This window comes from Lemur catta, chromosome 19 (genome assembly GCF_020740605.2).
Source record: "Lemur catta isolate mLemCat1 chromosome 19, mLemCat1.pri, whole genome shotgun sequence".
NCBI classification, from domain to species: domain Eukaryota; kingdom Metazoa; phylum Chordata; class Mammalia; order Primates; family Lemuridae; genus Lemur; species Lemur catta.
The window spans coordinates 526,393-546,539 of NC_059146.1; the positions used below are offsets into that span (position 1 = coordinate 526,393).

Sequence of the window (20,147 nt, forward strand, 5' to 3'; positions counted from 1 at the left end):
TGACGATGTTTTATAATAGAACTTGAACTTTGATTTACAATGAAAAATTGAGACCATTTAGTTTTCTTAGACTGCTTTTCCATAACCTTTTTTTTTTTTTTTAACTTGTTTGGTTTTCTGATGGTTAAAATAATATGTATTAATTGTAGAAAGTTTTGGGAAATACGGAAAAATTTAAAAAGCAAAATAAAAGTCATATACAATTCCCAATATGAGGAAGTAACATATTGGCATATTTCATGTATGTATCTTGTAATGTCTGTCTGGTTTTGGAATCAGGGTAATGCTAGCCTAATAAGATGAATTAGGAAGTATTCTTTCCTTTTCAATTGTCTGGAAGAGTTTGTATAGAACTGCATTATTTCTTCTTTAAATATTTGGTATCATTTATCAGGTAAACCTTCTGGGCCTGATGTTTTCTTTGCGGGACATTTATCTCTTTGTTGAGTGAACTATGGTTGTTTGTGACAATGGATAGATTTATCAAGTTCATATAAGTTGGTGAATTTATTGGCACAAATTTATTTGAAATATTTCCTTATCCTCTTAACATCTGTAGAATGTGTAATGATGTCATCTCTGTCATTCCTAATATTAGGAATTTGTGTCTACTTTATTTTTTGGCTAAAAAACCAAAGGTTTACCAATTTTATTGGCTGAGTTAGTTTATCAACGTGGCTAAAGGTTTATCAATTTTATTAATTTCAAAAAAAACAGCTTTGTGTTTCATCAATTTTTCTCTATTGTTTTTCAGTTTTCTTTCTTTTTTCTTTTCTTTTCTTTTCTTTTTTTTTTTTTTTTTGAGACAAGGTCTTGCTCTGTTCCCCAGGCTAGAGTGCTGTGGCATCATCATAGCTCACTGCAGCCTCAAACTCCTGGGTCCAGTGATCCTCCTGCCTCAGCCTCCCAAGTAGCTGGGACTGCAGGCATGAGCCACCATGCCTGGCTAGTTTTTTTTTTTCCTATGTATATTTTCAGTTGTCCAAATCATTTCTTTCTATTTTTAGTAGAGACGGGATCTTGCTCTTACTCAGGCTGGTCTCGAACTCCTGACCTCAAGCGATCCACCTGCCTCGTTATCCCAGAGTGCTGGGATTACAGGTGTGAGCCACTGCAGATGATTAATCTTTTCCAGCTTTTAATTTTTTCTCTTTTCTGCCATGTTATTTATGGATATTGGCTTTAGTCTTCTGGTCTTGATTTTAGTCTCTTGAGGTTAGGGGTCTATATCCTCTTCTGCCCCCGTCCCTTAATGTTTTAGTAAATAGGGACTTTATCTGCAGCTGGCACTTTCCACAGGCTCTTTTGATGGTGTGTGTGGGTTGGCATCTCTGTGGCCTTGACTTGTCATGGCCAAACCCCAGAAAGTGAGAAATTCTTATCAGAAGGACACATATTTTTTAAGGTAGGAGATGGAAAAAATCTTCAAAGAAATGGTCTAAATTCAACTTCAGCTGATCTAGGCAAAGCTCGACACAGGAAGGAAATTCAGGCCCAACAGATCTTTACCGTTCTTGGAATGCCACCAGTTTTTTTTAAGGCTCTTAAATATTAATAATAATAAAAAAATGAGCTTCCTGATTAAAAAAAAGAAAAATTTATGCTCTCTTTTTCTTTTTTATTTTCCAGCAAGTAACCGGCAGAAGTTTTGGCAATAAAGATTTCCGGACAGGGTTAGAAAATGGAATTCTTCTTTGCGAGTAAGTATAACCTATATCCAGTTGGTTTTATTCAAGAAACATCATTCATACTGTTGAGTTTGTCTGTAAAACTCCTACTGTCTTACTTTGAATTTATTTACAGTTTGAATCTGATACTGACAAAATCACTGGGCCAGGCAGGAAACACAAGGAAGTGAGGGAGTGTTGGTGTGCAGTAGGGAGTGGTGGAGACTGCGGCAACAGCAAATTAGGCCAAGAAGGATAATCTGGGAGCTGCTACTCAGCTCAAATCAACTTTTACTATGTAGGAATTGAGCCTATGTAATTGTAAGGATGTGGACCTAACTGTAGTAAAAGTAGCAGCTTTTCTCCCCTTTTTAATGTCAAACAAAAGCAGCTTGTGCCAAGTGGAAACAGCACTTCTATGTACTTACAACATCTCAGAAGGATGCCAGGTAATGTTTCTTACTCGGCCAACTTTACCGAGGTATTTTGAACATGTTTCATTTGTGCTGTTGGCAAAATTCAAATGTGAACAATAACTGCCATGTTTAATTTTTATGCTTGGAAGACATAAGAGCTCTTGCGGTTCTAGATACAAAATAAGCTAGAGCCTTAGTACTTACAGATGGATGGCCACAAACTTCAAGATTTCAAAACTGGAATTCATTTAACATGTTCTGTCATTTGTGGACCTGTTTATGTTTTATTGAGGTAAAATGTGCAGACAATGAAATGCACAGCTCCTATGTGTACAATCTGATGGGTTTTGAAAAATGTGTACATGCAGGAAACCTACAGCCTAATCAAGATATAAAACAAAAAATTCCATCATGCCGCATCCCACTCAATCTCAACCCCCTGGAGACAAACACTGTTCTGGTTTCTACCAGCATAGCATCTATTCTGCCTTCTCTTGAGCTGTATGTGAATGGAATCACATACAATGTGACTCTTATTTTAGCAACTTTCAGAGTATTATTTGGGACACACTGATGGCTTTTGGAGCCTGAGGACTAGAGATTCAGGTCTTTACCCCTTCAATCATTCGATCTCCTGAATCTCATTTTTTTTTTTTTCTAAAACAGTAATAAAAAATTTCTAACTGTCTATTTTGGAGGCTTTTTGTGAACCTCAGGATAGTGTAAGGATGATGTTCAGGGCTGTGCAAATGCTGACTGTTTTGCAGAACCTTTCAAAACAGCTCATGCCGGCTTTTTTTTCCTGCCTCCCTATTGCTTGCTTTCTTCAAAGAAAAATCTATATCTTTTGTTTGCTGTCTCCATACTCTTCTTCCTAGGGGGTCTCTCCCCTCTGCTCATCCTCTTTCCCTCACCTCTTCTTTTCCCTCCATCACAGCTAAGTCCCAGCTCATCCTGGAGGGTCTTAGGAAGGCTACAGTTCCCAGACGGTGGGTCCACACGGGTTGCAAACACCTGTCTTTGGAGAGTAGATGAGAATGTCTAGGGCTGAGCCGCTCTCTAGAACAAGAGAGAGTTTCGTGAATGCTGCTGATAAAGGAATCCCAACTCGCAGCTGCCCCACGTGATAGCATTTCAAAATATAAGGACTCTCTAGAATTTCAGATTTTCAAAATGAAGCAGTTCAGTTCTTCTTAGAATGCGGCTTTTATAATATATAGTTCTCTTTTAAAAAATTATTTGGAGCTTTCCAGCTTTGTGTTATTCAAAACAGAAGCCCAGTTGGTGTCTTGGAACAGTGGTTAGGACCCCAGTTGGCTAATACCTGAACGGCATTGTTGAATTCTTTCTTTTGTTCAACAAACTCTCATCTCTTTGTCTGAGTTGGATCTTCTCTGAATGTTAGTTGCGATCGTGTAGAAACACATGCTCTTTGTTCACCAAAAATTTCCTGGGTTGTCTGTGAGTCTGAAAAAAACTAATAGTTCTCATCAAACAGAAGGGCACCTTCCGGGCCTGGGGTCTGGGTTTTCCTTTTATCAACCTGGTTCTAAACTTAACCTATGGCCTATAGGGTACCATTATTATACTTCCCATTTTATAGAGGATGTAACCAAGGCACAAAGGATTAAATAACCTGGCTAAAGTCACAAAGGTAAAAGAGATTTAAATTCGGGTGGTCTGATTCCTTAGGTTTCGCTCTTCACTGTGGTCCTATTCCAGAATTGGGATTTTGATGGGAGAGAAAAGCAGGGGGTTTTCTCATGATGGGGGAGGTTGGTGCCTGAAAACCTAAGGGAGGGGAGGGGGCAGTGCAGAGGACGAACCACTGGGTCTTGGCTGGGCAGGGGACAAAGAAGGATGGCAGGGGTTTGTGCTCTTGGAAAAATGTAGGCGTCACGGGCCTGGTGGTCCCTGTTGGGATAAGAAGGCAGGTCCCACACAGTGAGGTGTGGAGGGGCTAGAAGGAGAGGTGGCCGCGGTCAGCAGAGGATGGTGGGTGTGAGTTTTACAGCCATCCAGACCCGATGGAGACAAACGAGAGTGGTGGGCTCGGACTGAAGCCTTCAGAGGCAGGAGAGAGAGAAGCCTGGTGCCACAGGCGACGTGGACCACAGGCACTGAGTCCTCCCAAAGTCACCCTGGGGGATCTCCGGCCTTGCCTGCAACCCCCACATGCAAATGTATGACTCACAGTAATAGCAAGTGTCAAACAGAATGCATGCGCCCACAAGCATCATAGTAGATGCGTTTTTGCCTCAATCATCTCTTTCTTCCTCTGTTGTTTTTGCCAAGCGTGTGTAGCTGGAGTTTAAATGCTTACTCGATGTGAGCTCTGTGCTGAGCATTTGGGTCGGGGGCCAAAATGTGACAGAGCTGCAAACAAGTGACAAGTGTCACGGTGTTAGAAACGTTAATCACATACTGCACTGTGTCCTCGAGAATTTAAGGGTAAAAAAGGAAGCCTGCAAAGGCCATTCCCTAAATAAGCTGCTCCCAGGATGGGGTCGCTCACTCACGATGCCGTCTGCTTCCCTGTCCCCCCCCGCAACCCCCACCCCGGACTGTTTCAGAATAATTCCAGAAAGGAAAGGCTCTGATTTGCTTTCCTGGCTGTGATTTTATTATTTGGATAGAACTCCGGAATTTCAGCGAGATCAGGGGTTGGCAGACTACGGGCCTTGGCCTATTTTTGTACTGGCCGCCTTGCTCAGAGTGTTTTTTATATTTTTAAAGGATCATAAACAAAACTAAACTAAACAAGTGTCCATGTGTGTCTCACAAAACCTAACATGTTTACTATTTGGTCCTTTGCAGAGAAACTTTGCCAGCTCAAAAGGACTACGGAATTAATTTCAGACGTAAACTGTTTATGCTTGTAAAGTTAAGTAATTGACTCTGGGCAGTGCAAAATGCTGGCTGGGTAAATCAAATAACTTTTTACAAAGGTTTTCTCAAGAGTTTCTTTACAAATTTCCCTCCCCCCCCCAACTTTATATTTCAAACAATTTCAAACTTATGGAAAAGTTACAGGAATAATGTAATAAATATGAATATGCCCTGAACCTAAATGCACTAATTATTGTTATTTTGCCATATTTTCTTTATCTCTTTATGTAAACATGCCTCTTTATTCCTGAACCATTTGAAAGTAAGATACGAACACCATGAAACTCAACTCCTAAATGCTTCAGCTTGGGGAGGGTGTAAGCAGTGAAGACGTTTAGCAATGAGACAGTGACGTCTAATGTACGTCCCAGAGTTAAACGTCCTCAGTGTCCCTAGTAATGTCCTTGATGCTGATTTTTAAAAATCTAGAATCCAAAGATGGCACACTGCATTTAGTTACCTTGTCTCTTAGTCTCCCTAAACCTAGAACAACTGGTCCAGCCTTTTGTGTCTGTCATAATGTGGAGACTTCTGAGAGTTTCCAACCAGTTATTTTGTGAAATGTCACCTTTGGGTTTTTCTAATTACTTCCTGGTGATTAGGTCCAGGTTAGGCAGTTGTGGCAGGAGAACCACACAGGTGATGTTGTGACGTTCTTGATGTGGGACACGGTAGAGTTGGTCACGTTGCGAATGTTATTATCGAATAATCGGCCAAGATGATTCCCCAAGATTTACACGTCATTAATATGCACTTTCTCTTTTTGTCGTCTGTGAAAGACACTCTGTAATTGTGGGAATAACCTGATATCCCTAAATCTTTCACCTAGGGAGTTTGGTATCTAGCGAGTCAATCATTACATTGGTCGTTGCAAACTGGTGATTTTCTAATCCGATTCTTTCTACGTTTGTGGCCTGGCCTTCTTGTGTCTTCTTCAGAGAAGAGAGCCTTTTCTCTCCCCCCTTTCTATTTCTGAGTATCACTGTGGAGTCGTGGAATCCTTTGTGTTCGATATCTGATGATCCATTAACATCCTTGCTTTTCATGCTACCCTTAATTTAAAAATAATTCTCTATAGAGAGTGAATGAGGTGAGAGAATAATAGCAGATCTGTTTTTATAAGTACAATCAGAATGTAGAATCTCTTAGATTTTAATGTCAGTACAATGGCGAACGGATTTTAGAGCTTTTGTGTGTTTGTGTAGACGGTTGGGTTCGTACTGGAGTTGGTTTTCATGGTATCTTCCAATCCTCGCTCAATCCCCGTGTTCACCTTTCGCAGGGGCAGGTGCTCTACCCTGGCCACTGGTCGGGTGGGTTCAACAGTGTCACTATGCTGGGCAAACCTGCAGGAGGAAAGCCCTTCCCGAGGAGACCCGGGGAGACAGGGCGCTTTTAGAGAATGGCGGCTTCTTGGGAATTTCACTGGGAAGTTCAGGTGGGAACTCTTGGGAATTTCACTGGGAAGTTCAGGTGGGAACTCTTGGGAGTTTCACTGGGAAGTTCAGGTGGGAACTCTTGGGAGTTTCACTGGGAAGTTCAGGTGGGAACTCTTGGGAGTTTCACTGGGAAGTTCAGGTGGGAACTCTGCACAGGACAGACCATTAGTGGCCAGTGTGACTTTCCTTAACCCCTGAGAAAAGTACAGACCACACAGGGGTTAGATCTGCACAGACCTTTCAATATTTTTAAGTTAGTTGTGTTAAAGATTATTTTTTCTTTGAAAGATGGATATGAAAAAGCTCTTGCTAGTGGCTTACCTTTTTTTTTTTTTATCTATCTAAAACATTCATTCATTGCAAAACCCTCAAGGAAATGAACTTCTAAGTGTTTTACGGTCTCATGTCTTTTTCCCAGAGCTGCACGAAAGTCTTATTTCTACTCACAAATGCAAGGTGGCGTAATTGGCTTAGAGGCTGAAAAGGTTTCCTCATGTTTAGGTGTTGCTTGATGTGTGACATGAAGAACTGATCGGCCTTGCAGGGAATTGATCAGCCTTGCAGGGAACTGATCAGCCTTGCAGGGGATTGATCCACCTTGCAGGGAACTGATCGGCCTTGTAGGGACTTGATCAGCCTTGCAGGGAACTGATCAGCCTTGCAGGGGATTGATCGGCCTTGCAGGGGATTGATCGGCCTTGCAGGGAACTGATTGGCCTTGCAGGGAACTGATCGGCCTTACAGGGGATTGATCGACCTTGCAGGGGATTGATCAGCCTTGCAGGAAACTGATCGGCCTTGCAGGGCTCGGCATCCAGGCACCACTACATCATAGAGAGACGGGTGTTCCAGCTTTTCTTTTTTCTCTCTTCTGCTGGTCTGTTGCCTCTTTAGGGGTAACTATCTGAAATATTTTCAGATTTTTGGTGAGGTCATTCTAGAGAAAGGACAGGCTTCCTTGCAGGTGTAAATGAAAGTAACTGGAAAATATCCTTTTCCTGATGATGAGACCGAACTGCTGAATTGTAGAGAGCAATAGAAAACTAACTCCTTTATTCACTGCATTAAACCTTTGGTGAGAATCTTAACTTAGAATCAGGGAAGTGAATCTGAAGTCAATGACACTCCCCCCGCCCCCACTGATATATAATTCCTCTTTCATTTCCCTCTTTTCCTATACGTAGGGACATGACAGAAGGATGTTACATCTTCTACATTTAAAGAATGGGCTGGGGTTTTTTTTGAGGGGTGGGGAAGTGGGAGTTTTCCAGTGAGAATTTTTATAGTTGCCAGTGACAGAGATGCAGCTCAACCAGCTTAAATAAACTGGGAAGTGATCGGCTCGTGTGAACAAACACAGAGGTCAACCATGTGCACATGCCAGCTGCAGGCATAACTGTGCAGCCATGCTTGGCCATGGCCCTGAGTGCTCTATGTCCCATCCATCCATCCATCCTTCCATCCATCCATCTGCCCATCTGTCCATCCATCATCCATCTGTCCATCCATCCATCTGTCCATCCATCATCCATCTGTCCATCCATCCATCATCCATCCATCCACCCATCCACCCACCTATCTTTCTGTCCATCCATCCATCATCCATCCATCTGTCAGTCCATCTGTCCATCCACCCATCCATCTACCCATCTATCCATCCATCCACCTATCCATCCATCCATCATCCATCATCCATCCCTTGCCTTTGCTGTCTTCTCTCTCAGCTTTGTCTTGGGTAAGTTTCTCCCATGTGGTGATAAAGTTGGCTACCATTAGCTTTTACCTTTATTGTACTAGCTTTGCAATCCTAGCAGGAAAAGAGAAATACTTTCTTGAGTAATCCCCGTAGAAGTCCTGATGCCTGTTTTCCACTGACCCGAATTGGGTCTTGTGCCCATCCTGGAATCAGCTGAGTGGGCAGGCCTGGATGTGCCCTGGGCTGGAGCCAGGATGAGCACGCTCCACACTCTGCCCCACCCCACCGCGGCCCCCGTGCCTGCAGCACCGGGAGGGAAAGTTCCTCAAATGGAAACTGGGAAGGTGTTTTCAAAGAAGAAGGAATGACTGTTGGACCAACAAACCCTACAGAAGCGACTGAGGGACTCTTACTCCAGCCAGAACACATGGCTTTCACAACTTCCAGTAAAGAATAGGTGAGCTTGAGAGAGTGGATTGAGTGGTCCACCAGGCCTCTCTGTGGCCTGGGTTGGACTCAAACAGGCTGTGCTCAAAGAAGGGCGATTCAGAGGCACTTGTGCTTCCAGACCTTTCCTGCCAGGAGCCCGTTCCCTTATCCCTGTCCTTTCTAAACCGCCGAGAGAATCACCTGACGAGGTGGGGTGAGGGAAGGCGGAGGCCACTGAGATCCGCAGGTCACCCCTTCCTTGGCTGCTGCCGGAGAAAAGCCTCTGTCCTGAGAAACAGGCTTTGTCCTGTAGGCCTGTCCCCTCAGCCCTCAGGTGACAACTGCCTCTGCTCTGAGCCCCTTCCCGGGCTCTGCCTCCCTTCCCCGGGGATTTGGGCTGCTGCTCCCGGGAGCTGTCACTTTCTCCTGATGCCCCTGTTGTGTTCCCAGCCACATTCCTGACCCCGCTGCCTTGGGCCACTTGGAGCTGGGAAAGAGACCTCTCTCCCAACTGCAGGTCCGCAAACCTTAGGTGGTCCTCGGAGCAGTCTGTTCTTTCTCCTTTTGACGTACAGCACCTCCTCCTGAATCACTTGGCACCGATCCCCTGAAGGTGGTGTCAACTTTCCTCCCTTCATCTGTGTAATGGGGAAATCACTGCTGCGTGAGTGTTCTGGGCGATGCAGGTGAGAGGACACAGCAAAGCACGCAGCGTGGTGTCTGGTGCTTGCCTGGCTCCCTGTGCCACTGCTGTTCCCATTATTGTTGTTGGAAATAGACCAAAAGCCAATAATGAGTGTGACATAGTCAGTGCAACTCTGTATCACTGCGCACCCTCCCGCTGTGCAACTCTGTGTCACTGAGCACCCGGCTGCTGTGCAACTCTGTGTCACTGAGCACCCGGCCCAGTGAGCAACCCTGTATCACTGAGCACCCGGCCGCTGTGCAATTCTGTATCACTGCGCACCCTGCCGCTGTGCAGCTCTGTGTCACTGAGCACCCGGCCGCTGTGCAACTCTGTATCACTGCGCACCCTCCTGCTGTGCAACTCTGTATCACTGCGCACCCTTCTGCTGTGCAACTCTGTATCACTGCGCACCCGTCCGCTGTGCAAGTCTGAATCACTGCGCACCCGCCCTCTGTGCAACTCTGTATCACTGCGCACCCGCCCACTGTGCAACTCTGTATCACTGCGCACCCGCCCACTGTGCAACTCTCACTGTGCACCCGCCCTTTGTGCAACTCTGTATCACTGCGCACCCGCCCACTGTGCAACTCTGTATCACTGCGCACCCGCCCACTGTGCAACTCTCACTGTGCACCCGCCCTTTGTGCAACTTTGTATCACTGCGCACCCGCCCACTGTGCAACTCTATCACTGTGCACCCGCCCTTTGTGCAACTTTGTATCACTGCGCACCCGCCCACTGTGTAACTTTGTATCACTGAGCACCCTGGTGTGCAACTCTGTATCACTGTGCACCCGCCCTCTGTGCAACTTTGTATCACTGAGCACTCTGGTGTGCAACTCTGTATCACTGTGCACCCGCCCTCTGTGTAACTTTGTATCACTGAGCACCCTGGTGTGCAACTCTGTATCACTGTGCACCCGCCCTCTGTGCAACTTTGTATCACTGCGCACCCGTCCACTGTGCAACTCTGTATCACTGCGCACCCGCCCTCTGTGCAACTTTGTGTCACTGAGCACCCTGGTGTGCAACTCTGTATCACTGAACACCCGCCCTCTGTGCAACTCTGTATCACTGCGCACCCGCCCTCTGTGCAACTCTGTATCACTGTGCACCCGCTGGTGTGCAACTCTGTATCACTGTACCCTCGCCCTCTGTGCAACTCTGTGTCACTGCGCATCCGGCCTCTGTGCAACTCTGTATCACTGCGCACCCGCTGGTGTGCAATTCTGTATCACTGTGCACCCGCTGGAGCCCTCCCAGAGGCCGCCAGCACTCTGCAGGATGAAGGCGTTTGCATTTTACTTTCTAGCTTCTCTTGCCTAGCGTGTGGTCAAAAACTGGGCAAGAAAGTTTGGATCCTTTACAGACTTGATCATCTGTGAGTAATGAACTTTGGCTGGCAGAGCTTGGGGCCCAGAGTGATTGTTTTGAAAACAATAACCTTTACCTCTGGGGTAATGTCACTTCCTCCCACCCTATCCCAGTGTGTTGTGGTTCCTTTCTCTGGTTCCAGAACCCTCCAGGCAGAGGTAGCGGGCTCCTCTCTGGCTTCTACGCACCTGTACACTACTCCGCTGTAGACTGACACAGAGCTCTACCTTGTGTCCCATGTCTTCTTCCCCACCAGACCGAGAGCTTCTGGAAGACCCCTCCTATTTTTCTTCGTATTTCACTCAGTGGACTCTGTTGGGGCACATGGTCCATCTGCTATAAACACTCGGTGAATAAATTGAGACCCAGCAGTAAGATCACTGCCTAGTTCACCTGATTATCAGCGACACCCTAACTTTCTCCCTGTCTTGGTCAATATTATCCTCTCTCTGTCTCCATCTGTGTCTGTCTCCATCTCTCTCTGGTGTCTCTCTCTCTCTCTCTCATAAACACACTTTATCTAAAGAACAGACCCATCCCTGAAGACTAGGAGGCCAAAAGGTAGATGTATTTGCTTTCTTTAAGTGTGAGATTCTTCATTCCAACTTCCGTCTTCCTAGGAGTCACAGAGCTGAACTAGGAGTTTTGTTTTGCAAACACGTTGCCATGGAATGCAAAGTCTGAGTATGCTAGTCTACAAATAAGTGACCCATAAAGAATGTCTTAGTGGATTTTTGTCTCAGTTCTTATGTCGCTGAAATAATTTTCTGGAGATAAGAAATCTGTTGGCAAACACGTGCCACATCATCACTGATAAACGAGCTGCTTGTTCTCAGAAGGCAGGCTGGTCTCGGATGCCTGTCGTGACTTTGGCGTGAGATGAGCCGTGCCCAGACACGCACTCGTTTTCCAGAACCAGTTGGGAGTTGATGGTGCTGCTTTACACGGAGACATTTGGTCGCACGGGAGACTTGTTGGGTGTTGACCGTGTGCCACATGGAACCAAATTGGGCACCAAGGGGCATAAAAACAGAACGTAAGACAAAAGTTTGATGATGTGCTTGGGGACTGGGCACACACGGAGCAGGCAAGTCACAGTGGGAACCAGTGCGTGAGTGAAGGCGAAGGTGACCGTGATTTAGTCTCTGAGATGTCACAAGAGGTTAAACACGAGGACGTTGCTGTGGTTTGGGAGACAGTTACTGGGGAGAAGTTAATTCAGTTGAATTTTACTTTAGACAAGAATAGGCTGAGGGAAAAGGAAAACCATCTTTATAGGAAAAAACAAACTTTTTTCCCTTCTTTATACTTTCATGTACTTCTGGTCACCAAAACATATGTTTTTATGTTTTTTTTTCTCCTATGCTGACCCATTCTCCCAACACCAGCTGGGTGACTTATGGTTTAACGCAATCGTGACACTAACTGCAGTAAGTACAGACCCTCCCGCAGGTTAAGGGCTCAGTCTCACGGGACGGTCCCCACCTCAGACGCCAACCACAGGTGGCAGGTCCCCAGGTTGCCCACAGCTTCTGCCTGAGCTGGCCACAGACTGGGGGTTCTCGTGACCCCTTTTTTGAGTGTGATCACTTGCTAGGGTGGTTACTTGTGTTTACTGGTGTGTTATAAAGGCTGTGACGAAGGGCACAGGCAGGTGAGCTGCATCTCAGGACTTGGTAGACTATAATGATGAATGAAAGAAAAGCCTAAGGAATAATTCAGTGTTTCAGTTCTTGATGACACGCAGTGGGGTAGGGCCCCTGCTACGGGCTGGAGAGGGTCCCCTGCGTGCTGGGAGAGGTCGTGATCTCAGTCTGGGTGGGCTGAGTGTGGGACAGAGGCAGCCCACCCAGGGCGAGTCCCGTAGGCTTTGCGGGGTGAGGACCTGGTGCTGAGGCTGAGGCAGTGGATTTCACTTGCTCAGGCTGGACTTGTGAGCCCCGCTGGGCAGCAAGCTTGAGCTGTGCGATGCAGTGTCTCTGGGGGGAGGACCATGTCAGGAAAGAGCAGTGGGACGAGGTCTCAGTCTGAGGATGTCTGTACCCCACGTCAGAAGTGGGAGCTGTGAGAGAAATGAGAGAAAGCCCAGGAAACTGTGATGTCATGGAACCGAGGGAAGAAAAGACGTTGAAGCAGGTGGATGTCATCGGCATTGTGTGGCCTCGCAGACGTCCGGTTGCCAAGACCTAGGACGGGGCCACCTCGCTCGGAGGAGGAGGAGGAGGAGGGGGAGGGGGAGGAGGAGGAGGAAGAGGAGGAGAAGGAGGAGGAGGAGGAGGAGGAAGAGGAGGAGGAGGAGGAGGAAGAGGAGGAGGAGGAGGAGGAAGAGGAGGAGGAGGAGGAGGAGGAGGAAGAGGAGGAGGAGGAGGAGGAAGAGGAGGAGGAGGAGGAGGAAGAGGAGGAGGAGGAGGAGGAGGAGGAGGAAGAGGAGGAAGAGGAGGAGGAGGAGGAAGAGGAGGCGGAGGGGGAGGAGGAAGAGGAGGAGGAGGAGGCCTTTCCAGTTAATACCCGGGTCTGGGAACTGCCGGTTAACTGACTGTGACTCCACCCAATTGTCTTAGGTCTGGCTCACATTTTTGCATCATTTCAACAGGCTGTTATTAGAAACCTGATGTAAAATAAACCACACATGCAATGTTTTCCTGAAATATTGAAAAAGAAATGGAACTAGGGTAACCCAGTGGCTTATCAGTAGAGCAGCCATATAGTTTGTCGTTCAAAACAAGACACTGTTCAGAGGGAAAGGGGACGTTGACCAGATGAGACACTGGAACAGGTGGAGTCTGGGACCGTCCTCGGCTGACTGGGAGGATGGTCACCCCGTGGCTGGTGGCTTCCGACTGGTGCCTCACGGTCACCTGTGTTCGGTGTTCACAGAGCTTCCCTCATTGAGTCCTCACGGCAGCCCTGGTGGGCCTAAATCTTCTGACGTCCCTTTTGCAGGGGGTCAGACGGGGACCCAAGGTGGGGCAGCCCCGTGTGTCCCTGTGTCCCGTCTGGAGCTCCCTCTCCAGCCCAGACACTCACTCAAACCTCAGCAAACGCGGGTCCTTTGCCGTCACCGCTTCGGCCTTCGCAGGCTGGTACGAATCTGACAGTCCTTCCCTGCAGGGCTCTCCCCTGTCCTGCTGCCAAATCACAGGGGCCACACTGACGCGGCCCGTCTCCAGCTTTTTGACACTAAGGCTCATTAAGCCTTTAAGTTCAAGTGAGGACATTTCAACCCACTCGTTTAAAAAAAAAAAAAAAAAGATCTTTAGTGAAAAAGCCGCTTTTTGTTTCAAGATCGGCCTGGCTTAGGTGGGGACTTCAGCAGGGACTGGGCATCCCCGACGGTCTGCTGTCGGGAAGGACGGAAACAGATGGAGAACACGGAGGCGAATGTGTGGGACTCGTCCTGGCAGAATGAAGCCCCAGTGTCGCCTGTGTTATTCTGGATCCTCACCAGATAATGGCTCCTGCTCAAGAGAGGGACTCAGCACAGCACGGGACAGGGTTGCTGTTCAAACTGTGCTGTGGGCGTCGGTGACAGGGTCTACGGGGAGGCTCTGTGCACTGGGGCGTCCTGATTGGAACACTCTCAAGCTCGTCCCTCTCTGCAAACGTTCTGTCCATTTAAGGCTGAACAACCCTCGTCACCGCTTTCCCCTTAATCCCTAGTCCTGAGCGACCAGGCCCGGCAGGGCACGTACAGAGTTTGTTTCGATGTTTCCAAAGAAATGTGTTTGAAACTTGCTTTAGCATAATTGTTATTCAGGAACTCCTTCCCTCAAAATGCGGTGATTTCCTCCATCCTACCAATCTGTGCCTTAATAAATAGTAACTGCTACTGACTTAAATCACGGGCTTAATCGCTCTCCTTCTGAACAAATCTTATACGCACTTATCAGAATGATCAATCGGCCTTAAAGAACACTAACAACAGGTTTAAGCAGGGGCCGCTTGCAGGACAGATGGGGAACCGGCCCGCCCGGCTGCCTGCCTGTGGGGTCACAGGCTGGACTGGGCTGTGCTTAGGTCTGGGAGGATTTCGTAGCTCCCTCGTTGTATTTCCTTATTAATCCATTCTTTGATTGTCTCCAATGGGCTGTCAGGCCTGGTGGGCCGGTTCCCACAATGCACTCTGAGAGGATCGGCATCTCCTTCCCTCACTTCCGGTCTTGCCTCTCTCCCAGCTGAGCTTGCTTAGGGGGAGGTGAGCCGACGGTTGACAGTCAGACTTCCGGCTCCCCACTGTGGGAGGGCTGGGCTGCCTGGAGGAGAAGATGATAACACCTGCCGTTACGAAGTGGATGCCACACACCAGGCCTGTGCCACGTGCATTATACGCATCGTGTTACTTACTTCACACTCTCTCGCTACGGCGAGTAGGTATTTTTGTACCCATTTTACAGAGGAGGAAACTGAGGCTCATAGATGTTAGATACTTAAATGATTTGTCAAGTGAGTTACAGAGCTGGGATTGGAACCCAGGCCTTCCTGTCTCTGGAGGCTCCTACTGCTCTTGAAGTTTCATGGATCCCAATTCCGGAACTCCCGGTTCTGAGAACTTCTTGCTAAAGAAATGTTGGGCGCAAGGAGCCGGCTGCCCATCCCCACCCCAGACTGGGTGCAGAAGCCACAGGGCTGTGTCACAGCCATGTCACCTTTCAAGGTTTCTCTCCACCCTCCTGACAGCAAGCCTGCAGTGACTGGGGTTTAGCCGTGCGAGAGAAATGCTAATTACAATCATTGATACATAATTACTACGTGGCACGACAACTGCACGTATCATTGCCTGAGTCACAGTAACTTTAGTCTCCATGTTACTTGGTTACACTAAATCCTGTTTGTGTATTGCCAGCTTTCACAGTTCATTGATCACGTGTGTGTCATCTTAAACTTGTAGCTTGTACAAGCAGGGAAAACCTTGCATGGGAGGCGTGGTGGGAGAGGCGTTTGGGGGTGAAGGAGCTTGGTTACCAGGTCAAGGCACCTGGAGGGGGTCCTGCGGGCACAGGCAGGAGCCCGGAAGTCACTGGAAGAGGAAGGACCCGGCCTGGCCGGGCGTCAGAAGCAGTCAGTGTGGGTGCAGGGGCGGGTGGACGAGGGTGGCAGAAGCTGGTGACTGGAGATCAGTTACTGAAACACGGAACGTGAGACATCGTAGCAAAGCACTCTGCCTGGACTGGAAACCCAAGTCTGTGACCCCAACTCCACCCCTGGGAGCTCTGACCTCAGACTTGTGCTCTGACTTCCCTGGATGTCAGTTTCCTTGATTTTCAGCCCTCTCCGGTCCCCAAATCCCGCAATTTCCAGACAGCAGGAGTGGTTTGGACAGCAGGATGCAGAGGACGGACTGCGAGAGAGGTAGAAATGGATCAAAGGTCTCCAAGATATTTAGATAATTGCCCTATGTCCCCTTGCATGCTGATAGACTATTCCATTAGTGTTGGGTTTTTTAAATTATTAAAAGTAGATGTGATGTGCAAGAAGTTTTATTTTTCCCGAGAAAATACAGGAAAGTAAAAATCAGTCCATTGGATGACAGCGTCCCAAATGTTAGCTCTCCTTTCTGCTGCTATCCCAGCAAGACCCTGGGGAAAGACGCACCCAGGGGTGGAATTTCATGTTTGGGGACAGGATTTTCTTGGGTACAGTTTGCCAAGGTAGGGTCCCTTTTACTGGAAAAAGTCCTCCTGGAAAGTTGTACTAGTTAAGGTAGTGCTGGCTGCTGTGACTAATAACCCTACATCTCAGTGGTTTAGTGCAACGGAAATGCAGGTCCACTCCTGTGCAGCCTCATTTCGGCAGCAGGGAAGGGTGCAAATGACTCTGTGCCAGGCAGCTGTCGAGGGACCCCAGCTAATGGAGACTGTCTTCAATGCACAATGGCCAAGACTTCTGGATGTCAACGTCTCACTAGTCAATGCAGAGGGACAGAGTGGAGAATTGTAGGTGAGGCTTTCCAGGCCCAGGCCTGGGCATGATATAAGTGACTTCTGCCTGTGCTCTGCTGGCCAGAACACTGCTGTCTAGACAGCTGCAGCCAACTGCAGAGGAGGCAGGGAAATAGTTTGCCTGTTCCCAGGGGAACAGGAGACAAGTTTGGAGAGCGGGTCCCTGCCGCGGGTGCTGTGTTAGAATAACAGCAGCACAGCTGAGCCCGGGCCCAGCTTCTTGGAATTCCAGGTCTACAGAGACCTTGTAAAGCTCCTATGATGTCTTCTTAGGTGTGCTCGAGGCAAGTGGCTTACGTAGGACTTACATTTCACACGTTCCGGACAATGCGTAACACCCCAAAACGTTTGGCAGATATTGATGATGGCAATTTGTGTGCCAACACTGCTTTACTCCTGTGAAACTCCTCTCTGCTTCAGGGTTCACTTTTTCCTGTATTTTAGTAAATTTTTCTTGACCTCAGAGGGTTTATGAATTCTTCTGGTTTTGCCAAGGCAACTCCAAAAAGAAATCTTTAAAAATGACATCTGTAACAGGTTTATGATCAAGGTTAAATTGATCTCATGCTTAGGTTCAAACACAGAGGCCGTGTTCGATTAAAGGAAAGTGCATATACCTTCATCCAGGGTGCACAGCCAGGCCCAGAAAGGGATCAAGGAAACCACTTAGGAAAACACTCTTGAGCCAAATTAAAAGGGACACAAAGTGGGTAATTTTGTGATCGTAGTGCCTATTGCAGCTGTACAAACCGGGCTAATGAGACGATGACGTAATCTCCTGTTACCAAGAGTAAAGTGATTTCCCATGAGATTGAGCTTGAACTTCCCAACCCCATGCTCAAGGTGTAGAGGGTTCCTCTGTTCTCCCCCAAACTCTAGGATAATTATTAGAATTGAATTTCTGAATTCAATGACATGTAGAGTAAGCTCAGTCCTTTTAAAATTTGCAATCCTTTAAAAATGTTGCCTTTAATATTCGTATTGTAGCCCAGTAACATAGAAGCTGCCCGCTGGTATGGTTCCCGATGTCTGCATGGTGTCCTAACATATCCTTTGTGGCAATTATTCTTGGTGCTGGGCTCCTCGGAGACCTGTCACATGGGCTGTCGGTAGAGTCTGTATGAAACAGAACCTCTCTCTCCCAGACTTGGGGTTTAAGATGTTTTTTAAAAAGTTGCAGGTAGAAAAAAAAACGTCTTCACTTTGTATTTTGTAACTGTTGAATGACAGTTGAGAGGCAGAATGTGAGGGGTATAAAGAGTTATAAAACGCAGCCTGCACCTGAAGCAGAACATCAGCGTCGTTTCTGAATGTTTCAACAGTTGTTTCTCTAAGGACTCTAATTCCTAGTCTTGGAAGGACCGTATTCCATAGAATGTGTCACCGTCTCAGAAACTCAAGATGACTGTGCATTAGGGGACGTAACAACGAACCATCTGTGTGCACGGTTCTGGTCTCCTCATGGAGTCTGAGTCTCCTAGTGAGCGTGCCCGGGAGGGAGACACCGGGTTCCTTCCTGTCTTGCGTTCCGGCCCGAGCACCCAGCGTCAGACCAGACGTCGCGCGAGCTCGATACATGTTTGTTGAGTTTGCGAAGGAACATCTGGAGGAGACTTACTTGAAATGGGTCACAGTGTGTTTCAGATTTAGAGCATAAAAGTTTAGTAGACTCCATTTAATTTACATCACAACAGAGACATACTTATTTTTGCTAACCCTCAAGGCCATTAACTACTTTCATAATTAAGGACTATCCAAGACCGTAACTTTTCTTCCTGTTTCGAATTGTTTCTCACCAGACATGTGCTAGGCAAACTGTATACAGTTGTTGATTTGATTCATGTATGCGAGATTTTTGTCCAAAGGTGGCCAGAAAAAGAGAACAGGTAAAATTATTTTAGTCTCTGGCAGCTGGCCAATGAAAACGTTGAAATATAATAACTTGCACTTACCTATCAAAAAGGCACAAGCTCGATGTACTAAATGAGTGAATATGCAAGTTTTCACTTATCAGACGCTAGCAAGACACCATCCTGTTGGATCCTCACCGTAATCCTGGACGGGAGGTGAGGATTATTTTAGGTTCCCGTTTTATTAAAGGGAGAGCTGAGACCTTGATCAGGTGACTTTGCAGTAACTCACAGCTAAATGCGTCCGGTTTGTATGTTACGGCTGGGCTGCTGAGTCTGCATTCACTGCCCTTCCTCCTCATCAAGCCGAATGTTGTCAGTTATTAATATTTGTGATGTTTTATTTATCTATGCTTTCTGATAGCTGTGATTTTTAATAGGCAGAACATTTCTATATGCATATAGTTATGAATTTATTTTTATACCTATTTGCAAATGGTGATGTTTTAAAAATGTAGATTGGACCATCTCAGTCTCCATCTTACAAATCTTCTGACGCTTCGCATTGAACTTAGAAAAAAATCTGGACTCCGTACCTGGGCCTGGGTTTTGCAGACACCTTGACCCCCACGGCCTAGACCTTCCTTCTACTCACGGGCTCTGCTACTGGCCGAGCCCCTCCTGCCCTGGAGCCTTTCTACCAACTGCTCAGTCTGCCTGGAACTCTTGCCCTCCAGTGTCTCCCGGGCCAGTTCTTTTGTTTTTTTCTCAAACGTCACCAACCCGGCAGCCTCTGACAACCTACTTAAAGTACCACCTGCATCATCTGTTACTCTGCTGGTCTTCCCAGCACTGCAGCCAGCTGAAATTTTCTTCTCATTTACTTGTTTGTTTTCTGTCCCCCTCACCTGTACAAAGGCAAATTCCAAAGAACACGAACTTTGCCTGTCTAGGTCACCATTGTCCTTCCTGTGCCTGGAGTAGTGTACAGCACACAACGTGCGCTTGACGAAGAATCGCTGGATAAATAGCAAATACTAACTATCTGGAAATAATTCCTCCTAATTGGCTCTTACATCTTGGACATTTTCGATTTTCCTTAGTTTTGTTTGCAGTTGTGGATATTGAGCACCGCAGCCATGGGACGGTGCAGACGCCTAGTTGGTTTGTTGTGTAGGATGAGGCCGATTTCCCCGAAATGTCTTTTGATAAATACAAAGATGGTCTGTCACCAGCCGGAGAGGGTGAACCGCCTGTTAGGGCCCTCTGGCTGCGGGTCGGGAAGCGTGGAGCGCAGGCGGGAAGCTGCGTGCGGCTGTGCTGGGTGGAGCTGTTCTGCCCAGGGGGTGATGGTTCCTTTCCTCTGGACCCCCCAGAGGAAATTTCAACCTTTCCCCTGAAAATCTTTTGCTCAAATATCTTTTGTGCCTAGGGAATCGTGGTCAGCCTTGTTAAAAATTTTTGGAATATGATCGGTTAACGTCTTATTAAGCATATTCTTCCTTTTTTAAAAAAGTGAAGCTTAACCGCATTTAACAAGCCACTCTCCTCCAAGAGCGAAGAGGGTCTGGAGGTAGAATTGGTCTTGGCAAGTCACTTGCAAAGGTAGATGTTGGTCTCTAAACTTAGCACATCCCTGCAGAGACCCCTGCCTTAGCCAGGAGAATTGGCAGCCGGCCTCACCCGGCTTGTTATACCTGGATCCAGTTCTAGAAAATTCCCGCCTGACCTCAGTCCAGCTCACAGCCCTCTCTTTTCCC

General features: G+C 47.1%; 1 protein-coding gene across 8 annotated transcripts in view; it reads left to right on the forward strand.

Annotated features, from left to right (window-relative positions):
• The window catches only part of LIMCH1 (LIM and calponin homology domains 1), a 235,436-nt gene that overhangs the window by 81,467 nt on the left and 133,822 nt on the right, over window positions 1–20,147 (forward strand). Inside the window, exon 2 of one of the 8 annotated variants that reach the window (XM_045531728.1) lies at window positions 1,630–1,700. The exons of the other annotated variants lie outside the window; for them this stretch is intronic. Coding sequence (XP_045387684.1) covers window positions 1,630–1,700 — 71 coding nt within the window. The remainder of the gene's footprint in view (window positions 1–1,629; window positions 1,701–20,147) is intronic. 8 annotated transcript variants of the gene reach the window in all.